We start from the raw sequence: 19,127 nt of genomic DNA, 5'->3' as shown, positions 1-19,127 counted from the left end.
GGGCCATGTTCCAGCGTGATCTGATCTGTCACCCGCTGTGTCCGCCGGACACAATGGATTAATGATCATTATACCAATCACAGTAGATCACATGACAGTTGTAAACAATGAAAAGCTTAATTTCATGTCATTCATTGTATACAATTGTTGCTAGCTGTGATTGGTCACAGTGATCACATGGTACAAACAGGGCCAATCACAACCCATCTGTGCCATGTGATCAGCTAATCACAACAAAACAAACTGAATGAATCAATTTCATTCAGTAAAATGTTTGCTTATAGCAATGAAATTCATTGTTATATGCAAATATAGGGCCAGATTCATAAAGAATTACGCTGGCGTATCTATAGATACGCAGCGTAAGTGTCCAGATGCGCCGTTGTATCTATGCGTGCTATTCTCAAAACTAGATACGCCTGAATTTTGCCAAGATACGACCAGCGTAAGTCTCCTACGCTGTCGTATCTTGGGTGCATATTTATGCTGGCCGCTAGGGGCGCTTACGTTGATTTACGTGTCGAATATGTAAATGAGCAAGATACGCCGATTCACGAACGTACGTACGTACGTACGTACGCCCGTCGCAGTAAGCTACACCGTTTACGTAAGGCATACGTCCGGCGTAAAGATAAAACACCTCTATAGGTGGCGCAACCCATGCAAGTTATGGACGACGGAACAGCCGTCGTATTTTACGTTGTTTATGTAAGTGGTACGTGAATGGGGCTGGGCGTAGGTTACGTTCACGTCGAAAGCATTGAGCCGACGTATCTTAGGGAGTATATGCGACGTGATTCTGAGCATGCGCGCGCATTCGCCGTACGAACAGCCCTTCATCTACCCATGGTCACAGTTAATTTAAATGTAGCACGCCCACTACCTGCCTATTTTGAATTAGGCGGGGTTACGCCAGCCCATTTTCGCTACGCCGACGTAACTTACGGAGCAAGTGCTTTGTGAATACTGGCCTTGCCTCACTATGTTACGTCGGCGTAGCGCAAATGAGATGCGCTACGCCGGCCAAAAGATGCGCCCTCTTCCGTGAATCTGGCCCATAATGTGTAAAAATAAAAAAATACTGATCACTTCCTCAGAGTGGTACAATGTTACTATAGTAACACTATATTGCTCTGGTCGAAGTATGTTAAAAAAAATGTAAAAAAAGGAAAAAATATTGTAAAAATAAAAATATATATATTTTTTTAAAACAATTATATTTGTATCCCAGTACTGTCACCAGCAGGGCAGGACTTAGGGTGGTGGGGGCCCCTGGGCTTGAGTGTTGAAGGGGCCCCCTGGAGCCGAGAATTGGGGGGGATCGAAGTTGTTGAGCGGGGGGCGAATTGAAGTTGTTGAGCAGGGGGGAGCGAATTGAAGTTGTTGAGCGGGGGGGAGCGCATTAAAGTTGTTGAGCGGGGGGGGGATTTTGCAGTTGTTGAGGGGGGGAGTGCCTCTCACCTGTGCCAACAGCCGGGGCCACAGACTGTCATTAGCCCGGCTGTCGGCTTTCTTCCCTTCAGCAGCCACAGTCCTCCACACACCACTCCGGTTCCTCCTGCTTCCGTGCTGCCTCCTCCTCTTGCAGTGCGGGAAAATTAACCCTTTTGCGGGACTGCGGGAAGAAGCTGTCTGTGCGGGAAAGTCCCACAGAATCCGTGCGTGTTGGGAGGTATGCGCCATCAGAAACTTTGGGGCCCCTTGCACAGCTTAAGGCATGGGCCCCCTGAAGCAGAGAACCTGGGGGGGGGGGGGGGTGCTGCCGCCTGAAATTGAGAAGCGTGGGGGCATTTACAAAAAAAAGAAGAAATAAAGAAGAAAACAAATATATATAAATATATGTAGCCATCCGGGGCCCTGGGGACCTCTGGGCCTTTTAATAAAAAGAAAAAATAAACCTCTGGGCCCTTTAATAATAATAAAAAAAAACATTTATAAAAAAATACATAAAAAAAGGGAGGTTGCCAAACCCGGGGGCCCTGGGGACCTCTGGGCCCCTGGGAACCTCTGGGCCTTTTAATAAAAAATAAAAAAAAATAAAAAAATAAACATTTATAAAAAAAATAAAAAAATAAACATTTATAAAAAAAATAAAAAAAGGGGGGGTTGCCACATGGGGCCCTGGGGACCTCTGAGCCCTTTAATTAAAAAAAAAAAATATATATATATATATATATATATATATATATATATAAAAAATGTATTTTTTTTTATAAAAAAATAAAAAAGGTGGGTTGCCATCCGGGGGCCCTGGAGACCCCTGGGCCCTTTAATAATAATAATAAAAAAAAATAATATAAATATATATATATATATATATATATATATATATATATATATATATATATATATATATATATATATATATATATATTTATATATATATATATATATATATATATATATATATATTATATTATATATATAAAAATAAAAAATATATAAAAAAAACATTTTTTTACAAAAAATAAATAAAAAAAAGGGGGGTTGCCGTCTGGGGCCCTGGGGGCCTCCGGACCCCTAAAAAAAAAAAAAAAAAAAAATTTTTTTTTTTTTTTTTTTAAAGGGGGCCCCCTATTGGGTGGGGCCCCTGGGCTTGAGCCCAGTCAAGGCCAATGGTAAGTCCGGCCCTGGTCACCAGGTATTATCCCTGATCACTGACACACCAGTTATATAATGACGCTGTACTTCGCTGGTGACAGTATGTAAAAAATAAAATAAAATTTCTTAATTTTCCAAAACGTTATGACAAAAAATTACAACTTTGCATGCCTGTTACTAAATACCTTGGACTGTCTACTTTCCAAAAAGGGGTCATTGGGGAATATCTGTACTGTCCTGACATTTTTGGGACTCAAGAAATGAGATAGGCCATCAGGATTGATTGATTTTCAGATATATACCACAGAACAATTATTTATTGAAGAGACAGAGTAGGCGCCGGAAGTGGTGTAGGTCACAGTGATCACCGCAGCAATCTATGCCAGGAAGTGGGAGCAAATACCTTCCAAAAAGTGATGCAGCTTAAAGCCGCTTGGCTGTTATCCTAAAGGAGCAGGAGGGGATGTCAACCTCCTCCCGCTGCCTTCCGTAGCTCTTCCCAGGCCTCCCGTCCCACCGTGAGACCCGTGCCACCAGCCGGTGCTTCCGCCGGCTAGGTTGAGACCCAAACAAAGCCGGATTCAGCTCTGATTGAGCCTCTGATGTAAAATCCTGGAAGCGACGTCACAACATCATTTCCGGTTTACTTGGCTGCCAATGGAGCCGATTTAAAAAAAAAAAAAAATACAGTATTCAGAAATGCAGATTTTGAAAACTTCTAAGTGCAAAGGAGGGATTTGTGGTCTTTTAGACTCCCAATCCCTCCATAAAAAGTACCTGTTATTGCCTACTACTGTCACAAGGGATGTTTACATTTCTTGTGACAGCAATCAAAGTGATCAGATTTTTTTTTTAAAAAAATGTAAAGCACCCCCGTCCCCGTATCCTCGCATGGCAAAGAAAACACATACGTAAGTCGTGCCTGCAAATGTAAACGGTGTTCAAATCACACGTGAGGTATTGCCACGATCATCAGAGTGAGAGCAATAATTCTAGTAAAAGAGCTCCTCTGTGACTCTAACCTGGTAACAGTTACATTTTTAAAAACGTTGCCTATGAAGATTTGTAAGTACCGTAGTTTGTCTCCATTCCACGAGTGTACGCAATCTCAAAGCATGACGTGTTAGGTATCTATTTACTCGGCATAACATAATCTTTCACATTATACAAAAATTGGGCTTACTTTACTGTTTTTTTTTTATTTTTACCCCAAAAATTGCGATTGAAAGACCGCTGTGCCATAAATCATTTGCAACGATCGCCATTTTATTCTCTAGGGTCTATGCTAAAATTATATATATATACACATATATATATATATTTATGTAGCGCCTGGTTACTTTGAAGTACCGGTGCTATTTAAATTTAAAAGGGGATCAGAGTGTAGTTAAACTCTGATCCAAATTGTTATGCTTTAAACAGGGTCTTTGTCTCAGCTTGGCTGTGCTGTGGGCTCATTCTGTTGTGCTGGGGTGTTCTTCCCACCCCAGTGCAGTAGATGGCAGCAGTGGAGTCAAGGTTTGGGTGCTCTTCCCCAGCAGCCAATCAGGAGGGTTGAGCCTCGCTGTGCATGCTGGGGGAGGGTATTTATGGGGCAGACGCCATTGGTTCTGGGTCTTTTTCGTCCAGTGTGGCACCCACCTTTAAGGTGGCCACATTACGGCGCCCCGGCGTTATGGCCTACCTGGCCTGTGCGTGCGTGCCACACGGTATTCCTGGTTCCGGGACTATGTTAGTCCGGAACATTTGAGCAGTGACAGGGACCCAGTGAGCGACTGGGTACCCACCTCTAAAGGGATCCCAAGCGGTATAGCTGTTCGGTGTTGTACCGGGCCCGGGCCAGCAGGGGGGCCCGGCAATCAGAGAATAAAAATAAAGTCCTTCTCCAGCCAGCACCCCCCCCCCCCCATCCATTTGATCTGCAGATGAAGAAACAGAAATATATAAAAAGTAAAAAATGTCTTTCTATTTTAAACATTGACCGGCTGCTGTTTTTTTGCTGGGACTTTGTTTACACATCAGCTGTCATGAGCTAAAATGAGTCCTTGGTTGTTAAGGATGTGGCAGCCTCGCTCTTTAACAAACTGATCATTGCCGGCTTTTTATTTTACATTTCAGCTGTCAGTGGGGGAATCCCACTGACAGATGAAAGAACCGGGTCTGAACATATCGGTTTCAGGTGTCAGAGCATTTGCACGAGTTACAATATTCATGCAAATGCTTAGTATCTACACCAGTATTAATGCAAAAAAAAAAAAGTACAACACTAAGCTGTTTTAACCTTGTTAAACAATATCTGTATTTTTAAAGTATAGTACATGTGAAGGCAACACCGTGTTGCCATTTCAATTGAGCTGACTTTTACAATTATCTAGTGTAGCGCAGTACAGCCCTTATAAAACAGAATTATATACAAGTTTCATTCCATCACATATCCCAAAAATAAGAAGATTAATCCTTATTTCAGTGCAGGTGGTGGAGCCATGCAAAACAGTGACAGTGACAGTGACCCTGCCCCCTCTGACGTACCTCTGCTACGTCACTGGGGAAGACCATGAAGAGGGAAGACCTTTTCTCTTCTCGGGCTTACCCAGTGATGTAGCAGAGGTACGTCAGAGGGGGCAGGGTCACGTGACGGGTGGCTCTGCCTCCTCTATATAAGAAATGTCACCGCTTCAGCCGCTCATTCGCTGGGCTGTGCCCAGCGGTGAGAGGAGGTCCGGGATGCTGCTGCGCCGGATGGATGGATCTTCACATCGCCGGAGCGGAGATCACCCGACGCTGGATCTTCTCATCGCGGGAGATCACCCGCACCCGTCGCAGGATCAGGACAACGCTGGAAGCCGGGAACGAGTGGATTTTTCAGCGCTGGAGTTTTTTTTTTTTTTTTTTTAATAAAGGACTTTATTCTTTTGTGTCAGTGTGTTTTTTTACAATACTTTTTACTTCCTTCGTGAAATGGTAGAGGTACAGTGTACCCCATTACCATTTCACACAGGGGGGGGGGGGTCAGGATCTGGGGGTCCCCTTTGTTAAAGGGGTCTTCCAGATTCTGATAAACCTCCCGCCCGCATACCCCCACAACCACCGGGCAAGGGTTGTGGGGATGAGACCCTTGTCCCCATCAACATGGGGACATCCTCCCCATGTTGAGGGCATGTGGCCTGGTGCGGTTCAGGAGAGAGGGGGGGCCGCACTCTGTCCCCCCCCTCTTTTCTGCGGCCGGCCAGGTCAACGTGCTCGGATAATGGGTCTGGTTATGGATATTTAGGGGGAACCGCACGTCATTTTTGTTTTAAATTGACGGCGGGGTTCCCCTGAATATCCATACCAGACCTGAAGGGTCTGGTTATGGATATTTAGGGGGAACCGCACGTCATTTTTGTTTTAAATTGACAGCGGGGTTCCCCTGAATATCCATGCTCAGTAAAATTAACGTCCGTTAACATAACGGACATTTACGGAGACATTTACTAACGTCCATGTGCCATAGACTTCAATGTTAAAATATAACGGACGTTAATATATCCGTTACTTGCAACGGACAAATAATTTACAAAAAATAGTGCAAGACCCGTCACATATTCCGTTATAACTAACGTCCGTATGTTATAACGGACTATTACGGATCTTTACGGAACATAAAAAAATCCCATAGACTTTAATGATATTTTATAAAGGACGTATAACTTCCGTTTTTTAACATTATCTGACGGATTTTAAAACGGATTATTAAAACGGATTTATTTTGTAGTGTGAAAAGGGCCTAAGAGTTCCCTTTACATTAGAGGCCTTCTTAGATAAAAGTCCTTTTTGATAGCAGAAAACAAACACTTCTGCACACAAGTGGGTTGCCAGATGGACTAGGTTTCATGGTGGATAATGCCTCAGGCCTTGCTGCCCTCAGGATAGGGGTATCCTAGCAGTCAAAGGGAAAAAGAAAAAAAAGGGCGCACCAGTCTTGTGCATTATCCTTAGATGTGTTTTATCAATTTGTCTAAAAACGACAAACTCCAGATGATGACAGAGGAGGTTTCAAAGGCCACTGCCGGTTGATGTGTTTCGAAGGATTACTGCTGGGCTCTGAGGAAGAAGGTAATCCTTCGAAACGTGTCAACCGGCAGTGGCCCTTGAAACCTCCTCTGTCATCATCTGGAGTTTATCGTTTTTAGACCACTTGCTGTCATCCGGAGACTATTTGCCTCACTTTGTGAATGGAATAACTATATGTTTTAATCATAATAAATTATTTGATATACTACACCATGATAGTCTTTTATATGTCACATGAGTGGATATAGAACAAGACTACAGCCAAAGCATTGGGAGTGATTGCTGATACACCTGAGAGAGGGAGTGGTTATCCATATGAACCAAAGGCAGATTTCTGGGTCCATCTGGTGAGTGGCCATTTTATCCGGTGACGGTGTAAACACTATTTGCGATGAAGGTGGAAACATAGCTGGGCATCATTGCAAGAAATTATCTATTAAGGATTTTCTTAGCACATATATATATTTTTACTTTGTATATATTTTTTTCGTATACAATACATTTTCTTGCTTTCTTGGAGCACATTCAATCTGTGGATTGTAATAGTAGTATATTTTTTTGGGGGGATTTATTTCACATTTTTTTGATGGATTGAGAAATCCATATGTTATAGTTTGGCACAGGGCACTGTATTGGTATTTATTGCACTCTATTTGTTGATTGTTTGCACATTAATTAACAACCATAGACACATGTATATACTTTTTGTTTTTTGAGTAACAAGTTCACAGGATCAGTCGTGGTAAAATGTTTATATAAATATAAGTTAGCGCAATTCACTTCACAAATACACAAATCTAAACCCAACCTTTAAGGTTGCACTTTGTATTGCAGCAAGACTTAATAGGAATCTTGATGACATCTTGGCGCCGGTAACACACAATATTTTTTTCCAAATAGGAAGAAATATACAACTATTTTTTTTTCTACTATTTTGGGCAAGTTTTCCTTTGATAATGTAGCGCCATGCTCCCATTGAGTAGGCGCTATTTGTTAAACTTTAGTTGTCTGAGCTGTAGTTTAGCTCAGAAGGATTATCCTAAATTGTTTGTTCTGTTTCAGTTCAGCTGGGTTGCAAAATGTTCCCCCTTGACGGGAGGTGTCGCTGTCACCACAGGGTTGGAAATACAACAGGCTGGATGCATTGGGTATCTCTTCCCTGGAAGCAGCCCAGGGGGTGTGGCCAACCCACTGTGCATTCTGGGGAAGGGTACTTAAGGGACAGACACCGTTTGGCCAGGTCTTGTGGGACGACCTGACGACACTCATCAAGTCTGTGGCAGAGACTTTAATGAGCTTCGCACCAGTTGCTAGGTCAGTGAGAGTAGGTCTATCTGGTGGTTGCTGGAATCCAGTGTGGAACCGAATCTATCCTCTGGATTTAAAGCGGTTATCCCACTGCCAAATCGTTTTTTTTTTTTTTAAGGTAGTTAAATGTGTCTTCTGAATACTTAGATAAACTCACATTTCGCTGGTGACACGTCCGCTGCATTCGCTTGCAGTCTGTAATAATAAGTTATATTCTGCTCCGTGCGCCGTTGCCATCTTTAGTGTGGGCATTACAGTCCCACCAGCAGCTACTTCCTCCTTTCGCTGGCCCTGTAATCCCAGCGTGCAGCGCGCGATCTCGCGCATGCGCACTCTTACCAGGGAGCAGCGGCGTCAGCGTCTCTGTTCCCCTAACAACGGCTGGGGTTTCCTGTCCCGCCCCCTCAGATGTAAACACAGGCACACATTTATCTCGGACGTCACTTCCTGAAGACGAAATCCCGCGATATTTTACATTACGGCTGCGCATTAAAGAAAGGGAGCTAGGCATATTAGCTCCCAGAGTGCACTGCTGCAAACGGGAAGTGACGGAATGCCCGTATTATTCCCGCAACGATGGAGACCGGAAGCCTCTTCCATTACAGAGGTATTGTACATTTATAATAATTAAAAACATCGGTTTCCAACATGTTTTAGGACGAGATTATAGAAGGGGCAAGGTTGTAATTAGGGTGGAGAACCGCTTTAAGTTTGTACTCGTGATCTGCAAAGCAAAGGTACTTCCCCATCCCTCTACCCCTCTGTTGGAGAATTTAGTTTAATAAAACCCTTGAAAGAGACTTGATGTGTTTGACTTGATGTGTTTGATGCAGACATTTTGTGAAAAACTCTTTAACCCCCTGGCGGTTTTCCTGAGTCTGGCTCAGGGGTGGAATTTCAGGACCGCCTCGCAGCATCCACAGGCACAAGTTACTTACCTTGTCCCTGGATCCTGCGATGCCTCCCCGCTGTGTGATCGAGCTGTGTCCTCGATCGATTCACAGTGTCGAGTGCCACCGAGCTCCGTTCCCTGCGACGTTACGACGCACAGGGGCGGAGATCAGCGCCAAATTTAAAAAAGGAAATAAACACAATACATACAGTATACTGTAATCTTATAGATTACAGTACTGTATGTAAAAAATACACACACACCTTGTCCCTAGTGGTCTGCCCAGTGCCCTACATGTACTTTTATATAATAAAAACTGTTCTTTCTGCCTGCAAACTGTAGATTGTCCATAGCAACCAAAAGTGTCCCTTTATGTCAAAACTGGTTTTAGACCAGCTAGAAAACAGCGATAATAAATTATAATCACTTGCAAAATTGAGCGATAGTGATTTGTGGGGAAATTCGTCATAAAAAAAATTAAAAGTAATCATTTTTATTATTATTATATTATTTGTTATAATTATTTATATTAATTTATTGTATTATAATTTATGATTTTGTGTTTCAAATTTTATTATACCCGGGATGTCTACTAGACTCTGGTTTGTACAAATTTAAGTGAGTTATTTCTAAGAATTACAGGCCTACAATATAAAACGCCAAATTTCCATTAATGGTACCGCTTTCAGCACCTAAAATCTGAATTAAGGTTAAGGAAGACCCCTGAGACGAGCGTGATGAATATTGAGGTAATGGCAGGCCCAAATCTAAACCAGCAGCTCCTTCGGGGGTAATGCTACAATAATAATAAAAAAAAACAGGACATATACATTACCATTTACCATCAAAAGAAAGCCCAATTTGCCCTGGAAAAAAATCAAGGTATAATTCACCTGAATACACTAAGTAGTTGTGATGATATGTACAGATTTACACATGTCAAAGTTGCAAAATTGTGTTCAGGCATTAACATTTGTTATACCAACAGAGAAAGGTATGAGGACAATGTTTTACTGATCCCAAACTGTTTTGTGTTTTCATTTTGGGTGGACTTTATTATTCAGCACATTTTTTCTAATCAATAATTATCTATGTATTGATCTTGATCGCAGGCATTTATTGACATACAAAGATGAAAACGAATTGGTATGTTTCCTGTTTTACATATGTAATGTCGGGGGGTTCAATATTTTTATTTTTTTATGGGTTTTCGAAACACAACTTTCACTGATGTTGACTTTTTAAAAAATCTGCACAGAGTCCAACTTTACTATAAGTTGTGTAGGTTCTCTGCTCTCAGAACCTGGGGCCAGATTCAGGTACAATTGCGGCGGCGCAACATAACCCGTTTACGTTGCACTGCCGCAAGTTTTCAGTGTTAGTGCCTGATCCACAAAGCACTTACCTGTAAACTTGCGGCGGTGTATCGTAAACACGTCCGGCGCAAGCCCGCCCAACCCAAATGGGGCGTGTACCATTTAAATTAGGCGAGCTCCCGCGCCGGACATTCTGCGCATGCTCCGTTCGCAATTTTCCCCGACGTGCTTTGCGCGAAATTACGGCGGCGCAACGTGTTTGTGAATCGCGACGTCCGTAACGTACTTACGCCAAAAAAAAAAAATTCAAAATCGACGCGGGAACGACGGCCATACTTTAACTACTTGCCGACCGCCCACCGTCGTTATACGTCATCACTATAAAGATGAATATCTCGGTAACGGCAGCAGCTGCTGCCACAATCAAGATATTCATCTCTTCAGTGGGCGGTCCGGTACACGATAACGGCGGTCTCCGCGGCGGATTCGCTGCGAGATCGCCGTTATCGGTGGCGGGAGAGGGCCCCCCCTCCCGCCGCTCTCCCGCGCCCTCCGCCGCTTACCGTAGCCGTCGGTAGCGGCGGAGGCGATCGGGACCGTTCGGCTGGTGACTGGGGACGAGACTGAAGGAAAAATCTCCTTCGCCCGTCCCCATAGCTCTGCTGGGCGGAAGTGACGTCAAAACGTCAGTCCCGCCCAGCGTCTTAAAGCAACATTTTTTTTTTTGTCATTTGAAAAAATGACATTAACAATTTTTTTTTATTTTTTTTACATTTAAGCCTAAATATGAGATCTGAGGTCTTTTTGACCCCAGATCTCATATTTAAGAGGACCTGTCATGCTTTTTTCTATTACAAGGGATGTTTACATTCCTTGTAATAGGAATAAAAGTGATATATATATTTTTTTTTCAGTGTTAAAAATTGTAAAATAAATGCGAAAACCAAAAAAATAATTTTTTAAAGCGCCCCGTCCCGACGAGTTCGCGCCCGCATATGAAAACGGTGTTCAAACCACACAAGTGAGGTATCGCCGCGATCGTTAGAGCGAGAGCAATGATTTTAGCCTTAGGCCTACTCTGTAACTCAAAAAATGCAACCTGTAGAATTTTTTAAACATCGCCTATCGAGATTTTTATGGGTAAAAGTTTGACGCCATGCCACGTGCGCAATTTTTAAGCGTGACATGTTGGGTATCATTTTACTCGGCGTAACATTATCTTTCACAATATATAAAAAAATTGGGCCAAATTTATTTTTGTCTTATTTTTTTATTTAAAAAAGTGAATTTTTTCCAAAAAAAGTGCGCTTGTAAGACCGCTGCGCAAATACGGTGTGACAAAAAGTATTGAAATGACTGCCATTTTATTCTCTAGGGTGTTAGAAAAAATATATATATAATGTTTGGGGGTTTTAAGTAATTTTCTAGCAAAAAAAATGTTTTAGTCTCGTAAACACCGAATCTGAAAAACAGGCCCGGGGCTAAAGTGGTTAACATGGCTGGTGTAAAGTTAAGCAATGAAAAAGATTGCTTAACTTTGCGCCAGGAAACTAAGACTTGCGCCGACGTAACGAACGCAAAAACCGCCGTGGATCGCCGTAACTGCTAATTTGCATACCCGTCGCTGGAAAACGACGCAAACTCCACCCAGTGGCGGCCAAGGTACTGCATCCTAAGATCCGACGGTGTAAGACAATTACACCTGTCGGATCTAAGAGCTATCTATGCGTAACTGATTCTATGAATCAGTCACATAGATACTCTGAGAGATACGACGGCGTTTCAGAGAAACGCCGTTGTATCTCTTCTGTGAATCTGGCCCCTGGTTTGGATGGTCTAGGAGAAATTGTCTCAGGTTAGCTAAGAAACCTTGAACTTTATTTACATCTAATACACTGTAAGTCTGCCCCCATATATTACACAAACTTTTATCTCCATTCAGGTGATTTGCATATTTCCTGTTTCATACGTATGATCTGTACAGATTGCAGCTGTTATATAGGAGACATTGTACAGGTGACATCTCAGTATTCTGTGTGTGTCAGTGCAGAGACATCAAGATGGCTTCTCAGGGGGTTCTGCTGCCTCTCATACTGCTTTATATTCAGGGTGAGAGATTCTCATAGTGATGGAAATCAGAATAAGTTATATGAATAGCATTGCAGAGATAACTTATTGTATTCTCTTCCATATAATATTATCATGTTGTTGTATCCTGAGGTTCCTAGTTTGTATAAAAATGTAAAATGATCTGTACATAGACACTACATTCTGATTGTATTCTTTTATATCCTCAGGATCCTGGGCACAGATCACACTGACACAGACTCCGAATGAGATCACTGCAACTCCAGGACAGACAGTCACCATCTCGGCTAAATCCAGTAGTGGTATCAGCACCTGCTTTAACTGGTACCAACAGAAATCAGGACAACGTCCAACACTGATTATCTATGCTGCAACCACTCTGCAGTCTGGAGTCCCAGCCAGGTTCAGTGGATCTGGATCAGGAACAGATTTCACTCTTACAATCAGAGACATAAAGGAGGAAGATTTTGCAGTTTATTACTGTCAGCAATGTAGCAGATGGCCTTACACACAGTGATACAGAGCCGTACAAAAACCTCCTTCCTCTTTTATTAACAATTGAAACTTAAATGACAAGTTTGTAGCAATTTATAGCACAAACAAATGACTGGTTTCTTTATAATCATCAGTTATATATCAGACAGGAGGCTTCGTATTTTATGCATATCTCTCTTTACTAATGCTCATAGCAGAAATACATAAAACATTTATTGTAATCTAAAAATAAAACTCAAAGGAACTACCAATCCCAGCAGTCCCTGGGCCAACGTAGCCCCTCCCAGGCCTTAGCCTATATAAGGGACTGTCTGAGGTAACCACATCCTCTTTCTTTCTGCTCATGGCCTCAGATAAGTACTACTTAATTTCTCTTATACAGCTGTTTTAGAGTGAATTTGGGGAGGGGGGAAGCCCCCTGTCCTCCCCGTGTTTTTCCTCAGCTGTTTACTCGTTTTTACTGTAATTTACTGTATTTTATTTTATTTACTGTATTTTATTTATTTATTGCTATTTGCGGTTACTGTATTTCCCATCAGTTTTAGTAAATTCTCAAAGGTGAACTTCCCTGTGTTCCTTCCACACTCACTGGCCGAGAGGTGCGGACGCTTACCCTCCGCACACGATCACTGCACCATCGCGGTGCCCCCGCCCTCCCCCCGTCTTTTCGCCTGTCAGCGATCTCCGCACCACAGACGTCGCCATCTTCCCCCCCTCTCTCCTCACGTTTTCGCGCGCTGAGGAGGGGCGGGACTTTGCGTCAACCAATCAGCGCTCTGGTAAGCGTAGTCTCGCGAGACTTCGCCCCAGAGCGCGGAGGATCGCAGGCTTTCTCCTTCCAACCGCTGCCAGTGCAGAGCGGTCTGTGTGAAGGTGAGGAAGCCTGCTACGCTGCTCCCATCCCCTCAACTCAGTCTCCTTTCATCTGCCTGTAGATACTTGTTATCTCAGGCCAGCATAGGTAGCTACTCAGATACATCCATCCCCTATGCTTACAGCAAAAATCCTTCTGTAAGGATAGGATAGAGTTCTAAAGGGGACCATCACCTAGTATATCATTATTACTATTTTCAATCTACTTAATATATAATCTATCTGTAGAAACAAGATTGGTTTAACTATATATATATATATATATATATATATATATATATATATATATAAAACAAAAATGTATCCGTGATTTTTGAAAAACCCCTGCAGGTTAAACACTACCATGTCTGAAGACAATCATACTGCCCCCCTTGCAGGGGAGGCTTTTACCCTTGACACTACGCAGTTCATGACGGCTGCTCAGATTCAGGATCTGATTAATATTTCTGTCCAGACGGCTCTGGCCTCGGCCATCCCGTCCACTGGACCACGCCTCTCAAAGCCTGCTATGACTAATCCGCCAAACAAAAAAGGCAAGGTTTCTTTTAAACAGAAACATACTCTAGCGGCATCCGACTCCCCGACAGGGGAAGTAAACAACGTGTTCCAGGCAGTTCCCTCCCCGGTCTGCCAACCTCAGCATCCACCAGACTCTGACCGACCCCTGGGCCTCAGGGAGTTAGACATAAAGAGGCAACGGTCCTCTAGAAGGACTAAACCTGACTCCTACGTTGATTCCTCGGACGAGGACTCACCAGGTGTTTCAGGAAAAAGCGAGTCTGACGACTACGGGTCTGATGATGATAGACAAGATGCTGGGGATACGGCATTTCACTCCGATGCCACCCCTGATACACAGGGCGAAGTAATTTTAGATGCCCTGGGGGAGCCATTTTTCCACCCGGACGCCATCGCCCACCCGAGATCTGGCGATTGGTCCCCCTTGCCTCACGTATCTCAATACGTGGAGCTCTGGGCCAGGAAATCCCTGGACAGACCCGCCCGCAACAAACTACGGGCCGAATGCCCTAGACCCTCCTTCCCCAATAAAGTGGTGGCCACACCAGAGGTGGACCCCATGCTGGCCAAATATCTGGCAAAATCTGGTAAACTCCCCAAAAAAGGGATTGAGCGTTCCTTTAAGTCTATTCAGGAACGCATCTTAGATTTAATGGGACCTTTAACTAAGATTCTGAATTTATCAGAACAAGCAGCCGCTTCGGATCAACCGGTAGACTTAAGTCAGCTACGCGGCTGGGCCCAGAGGGCTATTTGCTTAGCAGGCACGGCTAACACCTCCTGCTCGGTGGAGAGACGCCGCTCTATTTTAATGCGGCTAGATCCCCAACTCTCCCACCTGGCCGAGACCGAACCCGGTCCTGCAGCGGTCGGTATGCTCTTTGGGGATAACCTCCTCAAAGACATTAACACGTTTGTGGGACTATTTTCAGGACTTGATAAAGCCCAAACATCTTTGAGAAAGTCAGGGGCTGTGAGAGTTTTTAACAGGGCCGGCAGAGGTAGAGGCCGATCTGCCGGCCGCGTGTCCGCCTATAGGCCGCAGAACAGACCAAACCCCCAATACCAATATCAGCAGGCTCCTCCCACCTACCCCGTTCCGGTGGCGCAACCAGCACCGTTCTTTCCGCCCCGAGGCAGACCATGGCGCGGACGCAGCGGACGTGGCTACACCCGGTCCCGACCTCCTTTCAGTGAGTATACCTTACATTCCGCAACCACACATACCAGTGTGGGGACGCCTGAGGTATTTTATCCACGCCAGGTCTGCGATTACGGCAGACCCATGGATATTGCAGACGGTCGGGGGTTTTCAAATAGAACTTCTGTCACCACCGACATTAAATGTTGTTCCTCATCCTATCAAATTCACACGCCAAAACGTTGCTCTCATCGAGAACGAAATACAGGACCTCAGGTCCAAACAGGCGATTTTAAAAATAGAAGATTTTTCCCCGGGCTTCACAAGCAATCTTTTCCTTGTCAAGAAGAAAGGGGGCGGTTTCCGTCCCGTAATAAACCTAAGAGACCTGAACCAACATGTCTGCTACAGACATTTCAAGATGGAGGGCATTCACTGCCTCCGAGACCTCCTGCAACCGGGAGACTGGTTAGGGAAAATAGACCTGAAAGACGCCTACCTCACCGTTCCAATTCACCCGGAGTCACAACACCTACTCCGATTCCTCTGGAAAAGTCAGATGTGGCAGTTTACCTGCCTCCCATTCGGTTTATCGTCGGCACCATGGTGTTTCACGAAGTTGATGAAACCGGTGGTGGCATCACTACGAAGCAGGGGGGTACGTCTGATCATTTATCTGGACGACCTCCTCATCATGGCCCACTCAAGGACCCTAGCTTCCCTTCACGAGAAAAATCGGTTCTAGTTCCGGCCCAGGTAATGGAATTTTTGGGTTTCCTAGTGGACACCAAACAAGCTGTCCTCCGTCTCCCAAAAACAAAATTAGCCCTTATTCGCAAGGAAATCAGGGCAGTACTTCGCAAAGGCTCCTTATCCTTAAGGGTTCTAGCCCGTTTAGTGGGGCTTTTAGCCGCATCCATCCAAGCCATCTTCCCGGCCCCACTTCATTACAGGGCCCTTCAGAGGCTCAAGATTTTACACCTTCGCCAGGGCCTCAGGTATGCGGACGAGATCCCTCTCTGTTCGGAGGCAGTAGAAGAACTACAATGGTGGCTTCGTCACGCCGTCGAATGGAACGGCAAGACCATCTTCAACTCCGGCCCCGACATCATCATAGAGTCGGACGCGAGTCGCCACGGCTGGGGTGCTCGCTGCGGGACAGATTCTACAGGGGGGACTTGGTCTACCTCCGAATCGGAGTTGCACATCAATGCTTTGGAACTTCTGGCGGCATTTTTTGCCGTCAAGAGTTTCATCCCACAGGCTTCCAATTGCTGCGTACTGTTCCGCATGGACAATGTGGCGGCGGTTCAATACGTCAACCGCTTGGGAGGCACCAGGTCCAGGATCCTTGCAGACCTTGCGAAGGAGTTCTGGCACTTTTGCTTGGCCCGCAACATTGTCCCTATCGCGGAATATATTCCAGGGGTCTCCAACACGGTAGCCGACTGGAACTCACGCCACCTTGTCGACTCCAGCGACTGGCGGCTGGATCGCTCTGTGTTCCTCCTTTTGGAGCGTCTTTGGGGCCCTTTGAGCATGGATCTGTTCGCTTCTCGCCTCAACCACCAGCTGCCTCGTTTCTTCAGTTGGAGGCCGGACACAGAAGCATCCGCTGTGGACGCTTTCCGTCACATTTGGCCGGAGGGAACCCACTACGCGTTTCCCCCCTTCCAGATGATACCCAGAGTTCTCCTCCACGCCTCGAATCAACAGGCAACGATTGTACTGATCACACCCTGGTGGCCGACACAACCCTGGTTCCCTCTCCTCTTGGGGATGGTCGTGGACTATACAAAAAAGGGGGTGAATCCGCGCTTAGGATTTGTTTTATTTGCTGCTGCCTCCCTAAATAATCACAATATGCGATTAATGTTAAATGGTGCTGGTAATAGGATGGTGGCGCTGCAATTGAAATTCCACTAAGTTGATTCCAAATACTATGGGAAAAACAAATGTTGGGTAATCCGATTCGGGGGTAGATCCAATATAGTGAACCTCCCCTATTGGAGAACGCAAGTTCTTTTTGTTACCCTGTTTGCTGGTGCCAGAAGTATATGGCTACCACATAAGTGGCGGGTGGAAAAAAGGAGAAGACCCTGTCCAAGTCCTTACATTAGTCTGGTACCCCAGTAATGTGGGCGTTCGTTGTGAATGTTATTGCGAGTGATTAGCTTGTGCCAAAATTATGTAATCGAAAATAAAAAAGAAAAAAACACAAAGCAAAAATGAGTGTCTAATTATAGACTCGACCCTATGTGGGTATCCTAGAGATCACTTAATGTAAATTGCACTGTGTTAGTACATATAATATGAAAATGCCTTAAGCTAGGTGCATCTGCATGCACTGCATGATAAATAATTGAATCGTGTGCAATAAGTGGTCCCTAAGTGATTAAGGGGTGTCCAAGGGGTAGGGCACACCCTAATGTGAATCCCTGTTATCCTAATGATAAATAATATCCTAAGCAGTGCTTCTTAAGTAGGTGTAGCTATACCATAATATATATATATAAGTGAATATGAAAAAACATATAAAAAAGAGATATATATGTAAAAATGAAAGTGTAAGTCCTACTGTCCCTCCGGGGACTAGGAGATTATGCAAAAAATGTGTTAAAAATCACAAAACGAAAAAAGAGAGACACAAGTCCCATATATTCAATGCTAATAACAGGTGTAGTAATTAACATCCACTCTTGAGTCCGGTCAATTAAGAGCGGTGTAAAACAAGGTGCATAAAAGCTCAACAAAGTCTATCAAGACAGTTTTCTTCCTTTAAGATGTTATTCCTGCATACGAGTTAACAAATTCAAACTTGTGACTTTAGGGTGTCGATACACATGGTTAGGGCGGTGACATCTGTGCTCCCCCACATAGGTCCCCACTCACCGAATGTCGTCACCCCCCAGGGGGCAAAAAGCGGATGGTAGTGGTACCTAGATGTCTGTGGTGTCACGACCTTTTGGCTCAGATCCTCAGCTATCTCCTTATCCAGGGGCTGCAAGGTGTATGTAATCCTTTCCAAGATGTCCTCAAAAGTCACTCAGTGGTTAAAAAGGAAAAAACAAAGGGAACCACATAGTGTGATATGTTTTTAAAGTTTAATTGGGTAATACCCAAAAACTGTATTTATTTATAAATGAAAAAGTAACAAAGGCAGTAGTATGCCTCCACTGGAAGCCCTGCGCAGAGGGGGGCTCCAATGAGCCGATGTAAAATATACGTGCACAAGAAAAATAAAAATAAAAAGATAAAAATAAATAAAACACAAGTATGAGAGACACGCTGCACTAGCCTATGGGTCTCACACTAAATGGTGTGGCTGCTGCTGCTAGCGCCGTTTAAAAATCCTCCTTCGGCGCTGTCGGTTGTGAAGCAGAGAAAACAGCTGAGACAGGTAGGCGTGCTGGCGATTGGCGTGCGTCTCAATGAATGAGCTGTGTGTAGGTCAACTGACGCGTTTCGTGTGTAGGTCACCTGACGCGTTTCGTCATGTGACTTTCTCAAGTCACATGACGAAACGCGTCAGGTGACCTACACACAGCTCATTCATTTTGACGCACGCCAATCGCCAGCACACCTACCTGTCTCAGCTGTTTTCTCTGCTTCACAACCGACAGCGCCGAAGGAGGATTTTTAAACGGCGCTAGCAGCAGCAGCCACACCATTTAGTGTGAGACCCATAGGCTAGTGCAGCGTGTCTCTCATACTTGTGTTTTATTTATTTTTATCTTTTTATTTTTATTTTTATTGTGCACGTATATTTTACATCGGCTCATTGGAGCCCCCCTCTGCGCAGGGCTTCCAGTGGAGGCATACTACTGCCTTTGTTACTTTT

The 19,127-nt window shown here is 44.3% G+C and overlaps 1 gene segment (V, D, J or C); it reads left to right on the top strand.

The window, feature by feature from the left end:
• The first annotated feature begins 12,201 nt into the window (after window positions 1–12,201).
• LOC120924509 lies at window positions 12,202–12,790 on the top strand. The segment is given in 2 exon segments: window positions 12,202–12,279; window positions 12,468–12,790. Coding segments are annotated over 2 exon segments (357 nt in total).
• The last annotated feature ends 6,337 nt before the right edge of the window (window positions 12,791–19,127 follow it).

This window comes from Rana temporaria, chromosome 1 (assembly GCF_905171775.1).
Source record: "Rana temporaria chromosome 1, aRanTem1.1, whole genome shotgun sequence".
Taxonomy (NCBI): Eukaryota; Metazoa; Chordata; class Amphibia; order Anura; family Ranidae; genus Rana; species Rana temporaria.
This window is presented reverse-complemented; position numbering and strand designations above follow the sequence as displayed.